This window comes from Penicilliopsis zonata, assembly GCF_001890105.1.
Source record: "Penicilliopsis zonata CBS 506.65 unplaced genomic scaffold ASPZOscaffold_11, whole genome shotgun sequence".
Lineage (NCBI taxonomy): Eukaryota > Fungi > Ascomycota > Eurotiomycetes > Eurotiales > Aspergillaceae > Penicilliopsis > Penicilliopsis zonata.
Genome location: NW_019208920.1, coordinates 648,494 through 664,385, shown reverse-complemented (window position 1 = coordinate 664,385; position 15,892 = coordinate 648,494). Strand labels below are relative to the sequence as shown.

The 15,892-nt window shown below is 53.5% G+C and overlaps 6 protein-coding genes across 6 annotated transcripts; 4 read left to right on the top strand and 2 right to left on the bottom strand.

The window, feature by feature from the left end:
• Positions 1–571: 571 nt before the first annotated feature.
• ASPZODRAFT_69800 (hypothetical protein) lies at positions 572–1,241 on the top strand (the record flags this gene model as incomplete). Its single annotated transcript, XM_022729605.1, has 3 exons — positions 572–699; positions 766–897; positions 977–1,241. The coding sequence occupies 3 exons, from the start codon at positions 572–574 to the stop codon at positions 1,239–1,241; spliced, it is 525 nt and encodes a 174-aa protein (XP_022579958.1).
• Positions 1,242–2,097: 856 nt separating this feature from the next.
• Positions 2,098–4,386, bottom strand: ASPZODRAFT_144077 (hypothetical protein; the record flags this gene model as incomplete). The annotated part of the gene is made up of 7 exons (XM_022724979.1): positions 2,098–2,216; positions 2,293–2,368; positions 2,457–2,651; positions 2,712–2,997; positions 3,058–4,036; positions 4,107–4,249; positions 4,382–4,386. The coding sequence occupies 7 exons, from the start codon at positions 4,384–4,386 to the stop codon at positions 2,098–2,100; spliced, it is 1,803 nt and encodes a 600-aa protein (XP_022579957.1).
• Positions 4,387–5,096: 710 nt separating this feature from the next.
• On the bottom strand, positions 5,097–7,426 carry ASPZODRAFT_134102 (hypothetical protein). Its single transcript, XM_022723432.1, has 2 exons — positions 7,138–7,426; positions 5,097–7,082 (listed from the first exon to the last, which is right to left on the bottom strand). The coding sequence occupies exons 1-2, from the start codon at positions 7,145–7,147 to the stop codon at positions 5,191–5,193; spliced, it is 1,902 nt and encodes a 633-aa protein (XP_022579956.1). The 5' UTR covers positions 7,148–7,426; the 3' UTR covers positions 5,097–5,190.
• Positions 7,427–7,812: 386 nt separating this feature from the next.
• On the top strand, positions 7,813–9,252 carry ASPZODRAFT_70066 (hypothetical protein; the record flags this gene model as incomplete). Its single annotated transcript, XM_022729643.1, has 3 exons — positions 7,813–7,855; positions 7,959–8,062; positions 8,158–9,252. The coding sequence occupies 3 exons, from the start codon at positions 7,813–7,815 to the stop codon at positions 9,250–9,252; spliced, it is 1,242 nt and encodes a 413-aa protein (XP_022579955.1).
• A 1,518-nt stretch (positions 9,253–10,770) lies between these two features.
• Positions 10,771–13,974, top strand: ASPZODRAFT_600365 (hypothetical protein). Its single transcript, XM_022728888.1, has 4 exons — positions 10,771–10,879; positions 11,012–13,390; positions 13,459–13,679; positions 13,760–13,974. The coding sequence occupies exons 1-3, from the start codon at positions 10,874–10,876 to the stop codon at positions 13,660–13,662; spliced, it is 2,589 nt and encodes an 862-aa protein (XP_022579954.1). The 5' UTR covers positions 10,771–10,873; the 3' UTR covers positions 13,663–13,679; positions 13,760–13,974.
• Positions 13,975–14,140: 166 nt separating this feature from the next.
• Positions 14,141–14,621, top strand: ASPZODRAFT_26793 (hypothetical protein; the record flags this gene model as incomplete). Its single annotated transcript, XM_022728062.1, has 3 exons — positions 14,141–14,232; positions 14,291–14,396; positions 14,463–14,621. Exons 1-3 carry the CDS (start codon positions 14,207–14,209, stop codon positions 14,619–14,621), a joined length of 291 nt encoding a protein of 96 aa, XP_022579953.1. The 5' UTR covers positions 14,141–14,206.
• Positions 14,622–15,892: the final 1,271 nt, after the last annotated feature.

The window sequence follows — 15,892 nt, the reverse complement described above, 5'->3', positions numbered from 1 at the left end:
TTTCTAATGATACTCCGTAACTAGTTATAACTTATCAGCAACGGTGACGCGCACCAACCCTGCCTGCTGCATTCGATGGAAAAATAAATCCTCTAATAATGGTCTTATCAGAGACTTGCCGGGATGCCAATCACGTCCCCCCAAAAGGGTCCGAGAAGCGACCGTCAGCCACTTTTGGATCTCGTATTGGATGGATCATGTCAGTGTTCACTGCTGAAGATCCCTCAGTAAGAAAGGTGGTCTGAAAAGGGCAAAAAAAGATAGTAGAGGAGTGGAGCCCCCTCGCGTCACTGATACCCTGGAACCTGCTTGTTGTCACGTCGGGTCAAAATAGAATTCAATAATAGCAAATCATCTCAATCGCAGGAGTGAAACAAGGCCCGTTCTTCTCTGGCAGGCTGACCCTGGTCGTGTCATATAAAAGCACCTGGGATATCCGCTGATGATTTCCAGGAGCAATTCGGACACTCGTTTTCTCGAAGAAACAAAGTCATTCGCTCGACACTGCTTTCGATTTTACTGCTTTCTTGTTGGTTGATTTAATTACAAGTTTGAATTAATTAGAGTCAAAATGCGTTACTCTATCTCTACCTTCGTTACTTTGGCGGCTTCTGTCGCTGCCCTCGAGGTCACCTATCCGACCGAGGGAGCCGACATTAATCTCAGCAAGGATGTGACCATCAAATGGACCTCCGTCAGGTCAGTACTGGCATGCGATACAATCCAGGGCCGTCGAGAAATTGAAGACTGATATCGAGGGTATAGCTCCGATCCTACTTCCTTTGCCATCCATCTGGTCAATGAGAACACCTACCCGAACGTTGACGATGTCGTCGCCAGCGATGTTAACACTTCTGCCGGTTCATACACCATGAAGGGCATCTCTGCCGCTGATGGGTAAGAAAACTCGAGATAGTTTCAAAAGAGAAAAAATAAAAAAAACCAAAAAGCCTCATGATTATTGACTGCCATCCAGATCCGGCTACCAGATCAACCTGATCTCGACCAGTTCCGAGAATAGCGGCATCCTCGCCCAGTCCGAGCAGTTCAACGTCACCGGCAGCTCGAGCTCTTCGACCACTGCCTCGACTTCCTCGAGCACTGCATCCGGTAAGAGCTCCAGCACTGGTACCTCCACGTCCACTGCTGCTACTTCCTCTTCCGCCTCTGCTCCTATCTCTACCTCCACCTCTGTCTCCGTCTCTACTGTCTCTGTCTCCGGTTCCAGCACTCTCGGTTAGTCCCTGGCGCTGCAGATACACCCTTTGAATGTTTTCTTTTCTTTCTTTTTTTATCATCTCTCTCTTATCCGCCTCCCTCCTTTCTTGGTTGCTGACCTCTGCGATTCTAGGCACCTCTACCTCCACCAAGACTGCCAGCAGCACTAGCGGTTCGTCCACCTCTGGTGCCAACGCCTCGAGCACCGAGTCGTCGAGCGCCTCGTCCACCGCCAACGCAGCCGCCGCCCTTGCCGTGCCTGCCGCGGGCTCCCTGCTGAGCCTGCTTGCTCTTGTTCTGTAAATAACAATGAGCCGGATTGCGACATGACGGATTGTGGATATGAACGAGAAGGGGGAAACTGGTTGGCCCTTGCTGCGGTGCATTGACTGCCTGTGCTGTGCTTATTGCTTTCTGATGATTTGATCGTTGTACGTACGTAATTGGTAGTTATTGATAAACAGTAATACGATAGACATGTGGTTGGGTATAACGCTAAAATCCATCTACCTCGTAGAGTATGCCACTAGACATGTATCCTGCTGCAACAGACTATTGTTACAAGATGCAAGGGATGGCAGCTTGGATTATACCATCTACCTATCTAGCATTAAGTAAACAAGTACTACGTATTCCGTATAACTACTACATATACGAAATGCTTGATATTCAAAAGAGGTAATAAATAGGACAATAGATAAGACGACTGAAGTAAATACCTCAAACCAACAGCAATACCTAACAGGGTATACAAAACAAAAGAAAAACAATCAAAAGCTAAGCTAAGCGGACTCACTGTACAAGACTATATACACTTTCCGAACCGTTACTCAAACACTAGGTACTGCGTAGTAACCTAGTACTTCAGGACAGACGGTTCTATGACGACGATTCCGCCCGGACAGACCCCCCTGTCGCGCTGGAGCTGAGCTTCGTCGACGCAGCATCGTGGTCTTCATTGACGCCTTCGCGTGGGCGGTCCCAAGTGCGGATGTGACCTGTCACGTCAGCAAACTTTGAACATTGAAAGAAAAAAAGAGAAAAAAGAAAAAAAAAGAAGGCTGGGAAACATACCCTCCAGCGAGGAAGTCATGATACAGTCTTCCTGGAAGCCGAGCCAGGTGATGGGATCTTCACCGACAATTTTGGACTAATCATTATTGAAAGTCAGTAGGGGCTCGCTCTCCGCATATCTGCATCCTAAGGGCTGGGCCAAATAATAGAGATATTGTGCCTACCATGATAGGAGGTAACAGGGCGGTTCGGGCCCTCGGTTCAACGGGGTGGCGGACGATATGGTCGAACTCGTCATCCGGGACGGTGCGGTCTGAGTCGGACCGCATGCGATTGCCGGTGCTATCGGCGCGGACGCGGGTGTGCTGCGAGTACGAGCCGACGAGGCTGTTGCGGTGACGCGAGCTGACCTGGTGGTGCTGAAATCGTTAACCACGTCTCAAGTAGATAAGGTAGGATAATATAGGATAGTCACGTACTGCCTTTGGTCGATGCAGCATGCCCACACTGAAATCCCAAAGGAGCAGCCTGCAGTCATCGCCGACGCTGCCGAAGCGGTACGTCCGGTTATCACACCGCCAGGGATCAAAGGCGACAGCCGCCACCCAGGAGTTGTGGCCCTGGCATCGGGCGACGATCTTGCGCTCCGGGAACGACCAGATTGTCACCAGGTCGTCCTGGCCGCCGGTGACGATGTACTTGCCGTCCGGGGACCAGCAGACGCTGATCAGGCCGCCATAGTAGCTGCGGAAGATGTCAAGAATTCTATCGAATGTTTAGCCGGAGTAAATTGGGAATGAAAGAAAAAAAAAAAAAAAAACATACTCTTCCTTTAGGTAGTCCATCACGCGCAATGTTCCGTCCTCCAGGACGACGGCCAAATGACGCTGGTCCGGGGAAAACGCAAACTGGTAGATCTTCTGGTTGGCCAGCTTCCATAGCGAGACGGGGTTGGTGCGCTGGTTGCGCGAGTTGACCGACTTGAGGATCTGCAGGGGCAGACGGCCAGCGGTGGCGGCGGCGGCGGCGGCGGCGGCGGCGGCCTTGTGTACGCCGTCAGTCTCGTCGGAGCCATTGTGAGCCGTCTCCGGGGTGAAGAGGGCATCTTCCTTTTCCTTGTCGTAGACGACCAACTGGCCATTGGCATGGGCAGCCATGAACATTGTTTCGGAACCGGGGAGCCATTTGATATGGGTGACAGGCGAGTCGCTGATGACGCCGTTCTTGTTGATGCGCGTGTACTTCTGCGACATGGGCTCGTACCAGATGATGTCACCAGCAGAAGAGCCCATGACAATATCGATGTGGCTTGAGGACTTGGTGACCTCGTTGATGTCGTGGCAGAGCATGTGTGCCTTGGTGAATAGGATCTTGGCCAGCTGGTCCTCCTTCTGTTTGGAGCTCAGGTCCAGCCACTGGAAGGCCCGGTTGATGTTGGCAAAGGCAAAGACGCCATCCGGGTTCCGGTCATTGAGTCGCTTCGTCGACAACTCGTTGGTGATGACGCGCGAGACAAACGACGAGCTGCTCTTGATGATGTTGCTCTTCGGCTTGCGACGCTTGAGCGGATCCTTGGTGACGGGTGCGGCCAGCGCCGGGTTCCCCTCCCCGAAAGTTGTGGCCTCCCTCACCGTCAGAAATGTCGGCGGTTTCCCCCACTGCCCGACGCTGACCAGCGACAACTTCACGCCGGAGGTAGGAGGTTGCGGAACCGTTGCGAGCGGATTTGGACTGAGGATCGGCGCCTCGGACGGATGAGGGGGAGGAGTCGCCAGGTGGAGGTTATCTTTCAGACGGTACGTTCCTGTTTAGAAAAAAAAAAAAAACACCACACTATTAGACAGATATCTTTTTTCGCTGTTCTTGGTACACACCCTCGCCCGCCTGTAACGGACAGCCCCCCTCAGGGTGACTGATGATGTTGTTGGTCTCAATCATCGGGACGGCCATGCCGTTTGCTGCCCCTGCCGCATAGGCGATCGGGACAGAGTATCGCGGCGGCGGCGGCGGAAGGACGCTGGGAAATTAAGAAAAGAAAAGAATCGAGTCAGCACTTTATCGAACAATGGCGTGCTGAAGGGCAAAAATTGTTTTTCAAAGCCACCAAAGCGAGCGGTGGAGAATTGGAGAAAGAGATAAGCAAGCTTACAACATGATTGCTTAGTGGTAACTATCAGGTAGTTAAGTGAGAAGGTATAGAGCACTCGATCGATGGCGAAGATAATGACACGAGTTAACGCAAGAGCTTTCAATATCATATATATAATATCTCGAATATCTCGGTATATAGATGAATATATTATGTTCAGCAGCAGTTCAGCGATAAGTCGATGGGTGGAAGAAGATCCCGGGGCGGCCGGAGGAGGGAATCCCTCGATCGAGAAGAGCACCCTATAGCCCAGAACAGCGACGAGATCAAGCCGATATCACCGGAGATCTAAACAGAATCGCCGGGACTCGTCGTCGATCAAATCGATCGCTCTTCGCAGCCTGTGGCGATGAGGAGATGGGTGGGCGCCGACAGCGACGGGGCGATCGACGTTCTATCTTCAGCCTGGACCAAGAGGGGGATTGAGTGAAATTAAAACCCAAACGCGAAAAGAAATGAAAGAAAATGGCCAGGAATCTGTTCGAGATGATGGCTAGACGGTAGGTTTGAATGGAAACGAAGAAATATGGACAGAAGAAACCAACAGAAATGGATGGAGGAGGAGAAGTCTGGGGTCGTCCATTTCTCGCGTGCGCGGCGGGGGAGGCCTTGTCCAATAACGGTCTGGGGAGGTTCGTGAGTGCGGAGGCAATTCCACATGGTAAACAGGGTTCAGCTGGAACATTAATTAATAATTAGTTATGAGACAAAGGTACGAGGTAGATATATAGCGAGTGTAGTTGATCACAGGGAGCCATTAAATGTATATTTTTCAGGGTATCATTACATCTATACTACATAGGTACTAATCAGCCGCTGCTGGTGCTCACCCGGCGCCAGATCATGACAGCCGCGGCACTGGCGCAGACGACGGCGCCGAGAGCGATGCCCCAGGCCATCCACTTGCCCTGGACGTCCTCTTCGGTGCGCGGGAAGGTGGAGCTGGGCTCCATGGCGGCCTCGGCGATGTGCACAAACAGCTCCTGGATGGAGGTCCAGGTGACGCTGACGTGGAGCGGCGGGGAGGGAATGTTGAGGCGCGCGGTGTATTCGTGCGGCTGATGCTCGGCACGCTGTGTCGTGCGGTCAAGGTCGGCCTTGAGCGCGATAAAGACGCTCGGCAACTCCTCGAGATGCGGGTACTTGGCTCGCAGCGTGGGGATGTATGCGAACGAGTCCGGGTCGGACGAGTCATACGTGTAGGCGATCACATCGCACTGGTCCAGCAGCTTGGTCTCGTTCTCCAGGATCGCAGGTTCCAGCTCGCCCAGCTCATCGAGAATCAGGTAGCATTGCTTCCCGCCTGGTAATTCCACGGTGTTGACCGCAGTCCGAGGCTGGATCGTCGGGTGGTACGTGCCTGTGAACCCGCGCGACAGGAACGCATCCAGCAGCGCCGACTTTCCAGACCCGGGCGCCCCGACTACATGGCACAGCACCACGTTGCGGCCTACTCGCCCCGGCCGCCGCCGTCGTTTTCGGGGCCGGGTGACTTTCAGTGCGGCTGTGGTCGACGGGTTGCTGCGATCCGAGGGCTCGAACCCCAGATAGGCAAGGTACTCAAGAGTCGTCTTGGGCGACGTGAAGGTCGTCATGCTCCACTGCGCGAGCCAGCCCTGCAGCGTGACATGGCCCGCCTCGTTGCGGACTGTGGATGAGGGGAACGAGCCGTCCGTCCAGGAGGCCGGCAGACCGGGGGTCGGGGCGAAGAGCGACGCTAGTTCGGCGTCGTTCAAGCCACCATCGTTGTCCTTGTCCGACAACAAGAACAAATTGACGAAGAACCGGTACCCCTCCGGCGACAGCTCCGCTGAGGCGAAGGGCGGCACCTCGAACCGCGGATGGAGGAAGTTTTCTTGCAGGGAGAGGTTGTCCGTGTATTGGAAAGCCCGGAGGATGATCCAGACGGTCTCGTGGCGGCCCTTTTCCGCATACAGCTTGTTCAGATGGAGGAAGCCAGGGCAGTCGATCCCCGATGCGGTTACAGACTCTGGCAGGGTCTTCTGGATGGTCTCCTTGATGTGGGTGAGGTCCTCCGCGCTCAGCGGCTTGCCGAAGCAGCGCATCTGGAAATCCTCCACCTCGCGGTCACACAGGTATCCGTCGCGGTCTTTGTCGCACAGATAGAAGATGCGTTGCAGGGCGGCGACGGCGGCGGGCTTCAGGGCGAACTCCTTGGCATCAAACAGCGGCGCGATCGGGTGCGTGACGGCCTTCTGACAGAGGAAAAACGCCTCGTTGACATTTCGGTGTTCGCGGGCACTCGCCCGGATGCACGAGTCAATCTCCTTGAACTCGGCCATGACGGGCAGCATCTCCTCCTCAATGACCTGGGCCTCACTGTGCTCGGCGGCCAGATCAGCCTTGTTGGCACACAGTACGACGGGCACGTTGACGCCCAGAGACCGGAAATGCGGCAGCCAAAACAACGCTACCCGCTCATAGCTGTAGTGGTCCGAATACACCAGCAGGATAACGTTCGCCCGGCGGATCTCACGGGCCAGGTTGCTGCGCTCCTGCGGCAGCGCCGACGTGTCCACCACCGTCGTTGTCGTCACATTCTCTGGCGTCCCGATCGTCGGCGGGATCGTGATCTGAGGCAGAATGGGCTGGATCTTGTTCGTCACAAAGACGCCCTTGACGAGCGAGGTGATCAGGCTGGACTTGCCTGTCCCTTCGTCACCGCAGACGCAGATTCGCACTGTTCCCGTCAATGAGACCCCCCGACCTGTAATAATTTTCCAGCACATGCATACCTGTGGCCATTGTGAGCTTGTTGGCATCAAATCATCCTGGAAACTCGTTGCTTCGACGTGCAGGCAGAAGAAAGAACGCTGAACAGTGAAAGGTAAACACTTAAAACAGTGACGCTGAGGATATGACGGAATAATGTCTAGCCGATCCTTACAGGAGAGGGCGACTACCCAGGTACGTACGCTGTGCAGAGGGCAGCTTGACTCTGGAGATATCGATAGGATTCTGGAACAATCCTGGTAGTAACGAAATAATAGAGATTAAATACCACCGCTACTCATTGCCTTCTCTCCCCTTCGAATCAAGATACGGTGTAAGAGATGACTGTAAACTCCGACGGACCCGATAGCTTCGGCCACTTTGAAGCGATGGAACGTCCGTCATCACCAACCGAGCAGGCACTAAACGCAACCCTTATTCTCAAAGCGATCCCCTGGCACTGGCTACGAGTCATCTCTAGATAGAAAGGGCTTTTATTGATCATTTCCCTGATACCCTCTACTGTTCTGCTGATTGTCTCAATCGCCCTACCCGAGGCCCACATCCGCCGCCCCCGCGCGTGCAACACTACGACCTCACTTGAAGACCAGCCTCATCGCCAGTTCGACCTCTTTGCCCTCTTAATCGAGTGAAACCTACGTTTGTTGTTGTAATTGTGACATAGAGAAGACGGCAATATGCCTCTTGGGATACGGAATCCGCTCCCCTCGTCGCTGAGCAGTACGTGGGCCGATCTGGGCCTCAAGACCCTGTTTCCCTCCCCCCCCCCCTTTCCCCCCGCGCCCGCGGCGAGAAGCTGACATTAGTATTTATGTGTGTACAGGCGAGTGCAAGAAGGCGGGAAAGATTCTTGCCTCGTTCGTTGATCCGCGACAAGCCTTTGGGCCGGATAAGATCATTCCACCCGAGATTCTGGAGGGAGCCAAGGTGTGTAAATCGTTGTGTGGTTGTGATGGAACGGGTGTCCTCTGGAGGTAAAGAAGGTAGCTGATATATATTTTTTCGTTCTTCTTTTGTTGTAGGGACTTGCCATTCTTACCGTGCTCAAGGCTGGATTCCTGGGCTCCGCGCGGTTTGGGTCTGGGGTCGTGGTGGCTCGGCTGGCCGATGGGACGTGGTCGGCACCGTCGGCGATTGCGACCGCAGGGGCTGGGCTGGGAGGACAGATCGGGTTCGAGTTGACGGATTTTGTGTTTATCTTGAACGACGCGGCGGCGGTGCGGACGTTCTCTCAGGCCGGCACCCTGACGCTGGGCGGCAACGTCTCGATCGCGGCGGGGCCCGTGGGAAGGAACGCCGAGGCAGCGGGCGCGGCGAGCACCAAGGGCGTGGCGGCTGTCTTCTCCTACTCCAAGACCAAGGGTCTGTTTGCCGGCGTGAGTCTGGAGGGCAGCATGCTTGTCGAACGCAAGGACGCCAACGAGAAGCTGTACAACAGCCGTGTCTCGGCGAGCCAGTTGCTCAGCGGTTCCATCCGCCCCCCTCCTGCGGCGGATCCTTTGATGCAGATTCTCAACTCGAGCGTCTTCTCCGGCCGCAGGTATGGCTCTGGCTCTGGCTCTGGCGGCGGCGGCGGCATGTACAATGATATCCCTATCTACAGCGACAGCCGCGATGATGTCGTCTGGGAGGGCCGTCGGGGTGACGCTTATAGGGAAGGAGAACGCAGTGGCGGACGTGCTTCGTATGGCAGCCGCACCAATCTGGACGACGACTTTGGCCGTCGCCGGACCAACACGTGGGCGGACGATACCTATGACCGTCCTAGCGGCGGCGCGGGGATGTTGAACCGGTCGTCGACGACGCGGACCAACCGGATGGACACCTTTGACTCGTACAACCGCACGCGCAGCAACACCATGCCCCACGACAACGACGACTACACCTACTCGGACAGGAAGCCCAGTCGGCCGACAGCGCCCAAGCCCGCATTCCGTCCAGCTCCGCCGCCACCGCAGAAGAACCAGGCGATTGCTCTGTACACCTTCGACGCCGACCAGGACGGCGACCTCGGCTTCAAGAAGGGAGACGTGATCACCATCATCAAGCGCACGGACAAGTCGGAGGACTGGTGGACGGGGCGGATTGGTGACCGGGTGGGGATTTTCCCTAGGTAGGCTCTTATATTTTCCCCCCCTTTCTTTCCCTCATGACCCTTCATCAAACCGATAAATACGAGTCTTTGCTAATAAACCTCTTGCAGTAACTACGTTGACGCCTTGTGAGATGTTACACGTACCCTGATGCTTGCTTCCTTGAACGTTGTTGCTTGACAGCGTGGCGTTGATTTCCCTTACGATTGACTGATTCCTTGTTTTATATGATGATGGCCGCATAGTCTTCAGTATTTTCTTTTTCTTTTTTCCTTTTCTTTTGTTTTTATTTTATTCTGATGCTACTACGTACTATATGAATTAACTTTGGAGCATAGTTATATGTAGATCGATGTCAAGGTGAAACAATGACAAGGGCCCGAATAAAGCCCTATCCCTTGTTAACTCTCGCAGCATTCCAGCTCCCTTCTGTGGATGAGTCCCATGATCCAACGAAACTCAGTGTAGACATTGCCTCTGGTGGTTGAACAATAGATAGTTGAGCAGATGCTGTCATAATTTAATCGAACTATGCAGCAAGAATAAACGCGTCATTCCCTCTGGTATCATTTTGTTTTCTTTTCTTCTTCTTCACTATTATTCAATCGATAATGAGGTTGTAGCCAGTCTATAGGAACAGAGTATGGAGTACCAACACTGTTTGTTGACTGGCGGTGAGAACGGAAGATACGCCATGTTGCAGTCTGAACGGCTGCCCTTGCCTGCCGCGCACAGAAGCCAGCGAGACGCGATCGACAGCCAGAATTCCTAGCTGGTAGGGATGAGGTTGGGTGCGAGTAGTCTGTGTTCGTGCGGAATGGAAGAAAGAGCCCTAGAGATCTTACGTCAGTCTGGGCAGAGATCGCTGCCTGTTGACTCGTTGGATGGACCGAGAGCAGTAAAAGGCAGGCAGTAGGTACTGTGATTGTATCTGCTTCGACGTAAGGTTGGAGGAAAGAAAGTCGAAGTTGAGAAGGAGGTGAAGCCTAGGTGAGTCTCGTGACCCGAAGCTCGAGTCTCTTGGTGGGTATAGTTAGGTACCTTAACCTTAGGTACCTTAGGTTGTTGCTTACTTCGTAGTAAGGTAAGGTACCTACCTAAGTTACCTGAACATAAGACTGACTCAAAGCGGGCCACGCAAACACTCGAATAGACACGTCTAGATACCCTGTTGCGAACGTCTGATTAGTCTCGGGTCCAGTGCCCAGATCCCCCGATCATCCTCTTCCCCAGCCGACTGGGTGGTGGTGGTGGTGGTGGCACCTGCGCATGCCGCCTAAGGATCTCTTGACGACGCTCCAGGCTAAACCTCCTCCTTTTCCGCTGCCCACCACCGAGGGGAAATCCACCCAACCAGACATCACCACTGAAACGTCGACTGGGTCGACCCTTTCATCATCTTTTTTTTTTCTGTTTTTTTCGATTTTCTTTATCTTCATTTCCCCTGCCTTGGACTATATACACAGCCGGATGTTGAGCCTCCGTGTCTTCCCCGTGGATGTCCCTTTCGTTGCCCCCGCTTCGATGACCCTTTTGCCTCGCGTGTTGTCGGCCCCCGTGCTACATTAAGGCCCCGTTGTTTGTCCCCCTTTGCTCTTAGGAGTTATCGGGTCTGTCTTTCACGCTCGGCTGTGAAGCGGTTTCCATGCAGGTATGTCCATTGTTGCACCCTGAGTTTCGCCCCCTCCCCTCGTCTCTCTCCCCTCCCGAGACCGACCCGTGGAAACGGGAGCACTAGAAAGGAAAGAACTTCATTCTCATCGATTTCAATCCAAATGAACAGGCGACAACGACCCATTCCGAGGCCGGCGGAGGATATGCGTCGCGGAGAGGCCATGGACCTCAGCTGTCCATCAGCGACCCGAGTCATCATGTCACCGAGGCCATCGGCCACATGTACGACGACGACTACGATGCCCGCCGCCTGAGCTATATCTCCTCCCCGCTGTCCGATTCCATTTCAACCGTCACCCCAACAGGTTATGCAGAGAGTCCGCGTCAGTCGCAGGTGAATGGATACGGACGGCCGCCTCGCGAGAGCAGCAGCAGCAGCAACAACAACAACAGTAATAACAATCATGGCACTACCAGCGGTGGCAACAGTCCCCGCCATCCCCCCTCCGAGACCGCGACTGCGTCGTTCCCCCTCAACGATATCGATTATGAGTCCGATCCCGCCGCTGTTGCACAGGAACTTAGCAACCTGGCCGCCATCCGCCGGATGTCCATGGACGTGGCCGCTGCTGGCGATCCGGACCTCCCCTCCTTTGGCCCCAACTTCTCCGTCCCTTCTTCCCCGTCCGCAGATGAAAATGATGCCTCGCGGCTCTTTTGGGTGCCCGCGCGCTTGCATCCCGAGCTAGCCCCGAAGGAATTCAAGTCCTTTCTCGAGAGCAAGACCGAGCAGATCAAACGCAGATCGGGTGATTTCTCCTCGCTGGGCTCCTCGCTAGGTCCCGACCGTCAGACTTCGGAAAGTGGTCTCCGGCGGAAGAAATCGATGCTCTCCCGGCAGATCGATGGCCCAAACGGCTACACGGACGGCGCCGAGCGTTTGGAGCGGAAACGCTCGCAATCCGCCCGCAGCCAGTTAAGCCCGAACCTCCACGATATCGAGACTCTAGTCGACGACTCTAAGCAACTAAACCGAGATGCCGCCTCACTGCTACAGGGTATCAAGGCCATGGGTGTGTCCGCTGACGAGGACAAGCCGATCCTGCCACCTGCCCCTACCGGCAACAGTCTACGACGGTCCACCCGCACCCAGTATCGCAAAGGCAGCACTAAGAAGGGCGAGAAGGCTCCTTATTCGAAACGCCTAGGCCGCACGTCAGAAACCAATGATCCGGCCGCGGCGGTCACCAGCGCCATTCTCTCGTCTGACGACCCTCCGATCCTAGGCCTGACCCGTGTCTCGACCGACCCCACCCCGAGCCCCAGCAGCTACAAGAATAAGAATTCCTTTTCTGTTCGATCGCCCCCTCGCACGGCCTACGCTTCCAGTACAGCACCCAGTTCATCCTACGACCCAGGCAAGTCAGATCCAGCCGAGACGACGACAACGACGAACCCTCAGACGACTACCGGCGCATCACGACAATGGCATTCCCGCATTAGCTCCAACGGTCGCTCGACGCTGAACATCCCCCCGGTCGAACAAAAAATTCCCGAAGTTATCGAAACCCCTCCACCCTCGGAACCACCCCGGGCCGCCAGCCCCGCAAACCTGATATCAGACCGTGAATCTGCCTACAACGACCCTACACCATCCTCCCGACCGAACGAATCGAGTGCTGCTTCGAAACGGGTCCACAACCATTCTCGGCTGCCGGGCAAGGAGACTGTGACAACGTTACACGATCTTGCGGGCAACCCTCAAGCGCTGCCGGGAAATACAACCCGCACAGACAGTCTCTCATTTATCCCGACGGCCGTGGAAGAAAAGAGATCCGAAAGCCGGAAACAGAAGGATAAAAAAGAGGCAGATGGAACTGGTCGCAAGTCGAGCTGGCACTGGCTGCTAGGTACCGAGGAAAAGGAAAAAGAAAGGGAGAAGGAAAAAGAACGGAAGAGGGATAGGGATGGCGAGTCACGCAAAACCAAGTCGAAAGCGATGGACAAGGTGCACGACGGCACCCGCTTGGATGCCCTCCAACCATCCATCGATGGCAGCGGCCAGCGGGGCCGCGAAAGTCCGGTGATGGACCGTCTCGACCCCAAGTTGGAGGAAGAGCGGCGCAAGGACAACGCACGCCGGGCGTCAGGCGAGGCGAAGAAGGAGAAGGAGTCTGGACTATTCTCCTCTATCTTCGGCGGTGGGCGGAAGAAGCACAATGGTGAAAGCCACCACCGCAAAAACTCGTCGCGGAACCTGTCCCCCGATCCGCCGGTGCGGGAGCTTCGGCCGGACATCGATTATCCCTGGACTCGTTTCTCCATCCTCGAGGAACGAGCCATCTATCGGATGGCACACATCAAGCTAGCCAACCCGCGGCGCGCGCTGCATTCACAGGTCTTGCTTAGCAATTTCATGTACTCGTACCTGGCGAAGGTGCAACAGATGCAGCCGCAGATGATGGCGGCCTCGTCGTCATCGAATAAACGGCAGCCCAAGTCGAGAGATCAACCGGAGGAGTATCTCCAGTATCAACGATACCAAGAAGTGAGTTGCCGCCCCTGATTCCCACTTTCCTTCCATGTTGCCTGTCTAGAGACTAATACATAAATCAGTCTCAAGAGCAGTACGGCGAGTCGTACGAGGACGGGCAATATGAATACGACCAGGATGATCCTTACCGGCCGCAGTCGAGGAGCAGCAAACACAACTACGAGAATGGGCATTCGTACGGACCGGGCCACCAGGACCAGTACGGACATTCATCCTTTGGAGACGACATCCAGCTCGACGATGACGATGACGACGACATGTGGTGAAGAGGATATACCCTTTGGTTGTGTGCACTGTCTACTCCAACATTGGCTGTCTAAAAAAAATCTTTCTTTCTGATTATCAAATTAACCATATTCTCAGATTCATGCCCGGGGGAAGGAGAGGTCGGGTGGAGTGCTTATACGCATCATTATAGGAGGTGCCTCGGGGGGTGCAAAGAGTGCTATTAGTTTGTTTATATCGCATAGCGCAGGGGTTTGATTATGAAAAATTACTTTAATCATAATCTAATGATATGACTAGTACAATAGTAACCTTAAATCAGAAAGGTAGAGGCTATCTGTAGGGATATGGACGCGAGCATCAATAATGCAGTAAATGAAGCTGACAATGAATCGATGATACTAGTGTATCACGTGACACTAGATCCGACTCCGACATCATCGCCTCTCCAGGGTTTGGCCTCAGAAGAGTAACACTGTTAATATACCACACCGCCACCCTATCCTGGATCTAACGAACGAACGAGAGGATTCCTTTTTCTTGTTTATAATCTACCGGTGGTGATCGTCTAAGAAAAATATCAAAATGAGCGACGCTTACGAGCGAGAACAGTAAGTCAGCAGATGGAAGAGACAGCAGGTGGAAGACGAAAGCTAACAGCTGACAAAGACAAAACAATGCCCTCCTGAATTCCCTTTCCAGCAAAGTCTCGGCCTTGAAGTCTGTGACGATTGACATCTACGACAATTCGAACTCGCGTAACGTTGACGAGACGGTACCTCTTCCACTCTATACCTATACCTATACCTATATGTGAAAAGGGCGAAGCTGACAGAAGCAGAGCGAGGTGTTTTCGTCACTAGGAACGAATCTGAAAGGAAGCGCGAACCGGTTAACGCGGATGGCGAGACAGGGCGATACCGTTGCGGTGTTGAAGGTTGCGGGGATTGTGGTGGGCGTTGGGGTTGGGGGATGGCTTGTTCTGGGGTGGATTTTCTAGTGCAATACAGAGTAGTTACTACGTACCTACCGTAGTATCTAGTCTCTGCTCGTGTGAGGACTCAACGTGGACGGGGTATGGGATCCTGGGTTTGCCGTTGATGAGGTGACTGCTGGCGTCATTGCGGTGTATAAGGTAGTGAGTGCATGCTGGACGTGCATAATGTTAATAGCCTAAATATAAGGTAGCTGGTATATTATAATCACCGTGGTGGTATGAGACTTGGTAGCATGTATTGTCTTTTTGATTTAGAGCACTTGCAAGCAAAGCTATGATTAAGCATGTTGATATCATAACCTTTTAAACCTCGGTGACCCGGTGAGTCGGTGGATACTGTACCTACTACCTTAGATATCTAGGTAGATATGTAGTGGTAGGAAATACTAGAAAATTAACTAGGCATTTAGTACCTATGTAGTTACTTGGTCATGCATAGCTGGTTGTCTAATTTTGATTGGCATTCAATTATCCGATCAGCAGAATAATACCGAGAATATTCCGTGCTTGTACTAAATAGTCTAGAACCGGCATCGAGACATCTCGGGACGAGCCCGGCCGACTGCCGGATTGAATTTTTCCATGGATCTGGACAAGACGGCAGTTCTAGATCGAGCTTGGGTGAAGGAAATCTTGGGTTCATGCTTATCCCAACTCTCTTTTCCCCTGGAAACCGGTTAACTATCGGGATCCCTCGGTCGTCTTCGGGATTCCGTCCCGGTGAGCGCCCGACCCGGAAGTGCCCGACTTCGGTATCGTTATTAGTTAGTAGGAGCTACTTACTCTATGAAACTCACGGTTGTTTCTGTCGGTACAGGGGTTGTCTTCATACCTGGAATATACAGATAGATAACCGCTACTTGTGCTGGAATTTCTCTGTCCCAGACATCATCTGATATGATCTTCTTCACTGCTCAGACCACAGTCATGTTATATCCGACCGAGTCCCCGAGGATTGTGAACCTCCGATCAGGATGCCGATCATACTCTGGTAAGGTGGTATACCTGTATTTGTAATTTACCTAGGTACAGTTACCTAGGTACTAAACTTGAATCTAGGTACGGAGTAGGTGGTTACCTGGTTAGGTACCTAAGGTACCTGAGCTCGAGGTATTACTAAATCATACGTAGGATCTCCACTGCGTGCCCGGTAATTCACGAGTGATTGGCCTGGCTTGTCGATCAGTGGTGGCACGCCGTCCCTATCAGGCCACGTCAAATATGATGGAATTGCGCGATTCTAATATTAACAGGTTATCTCAGCTTATCTGACA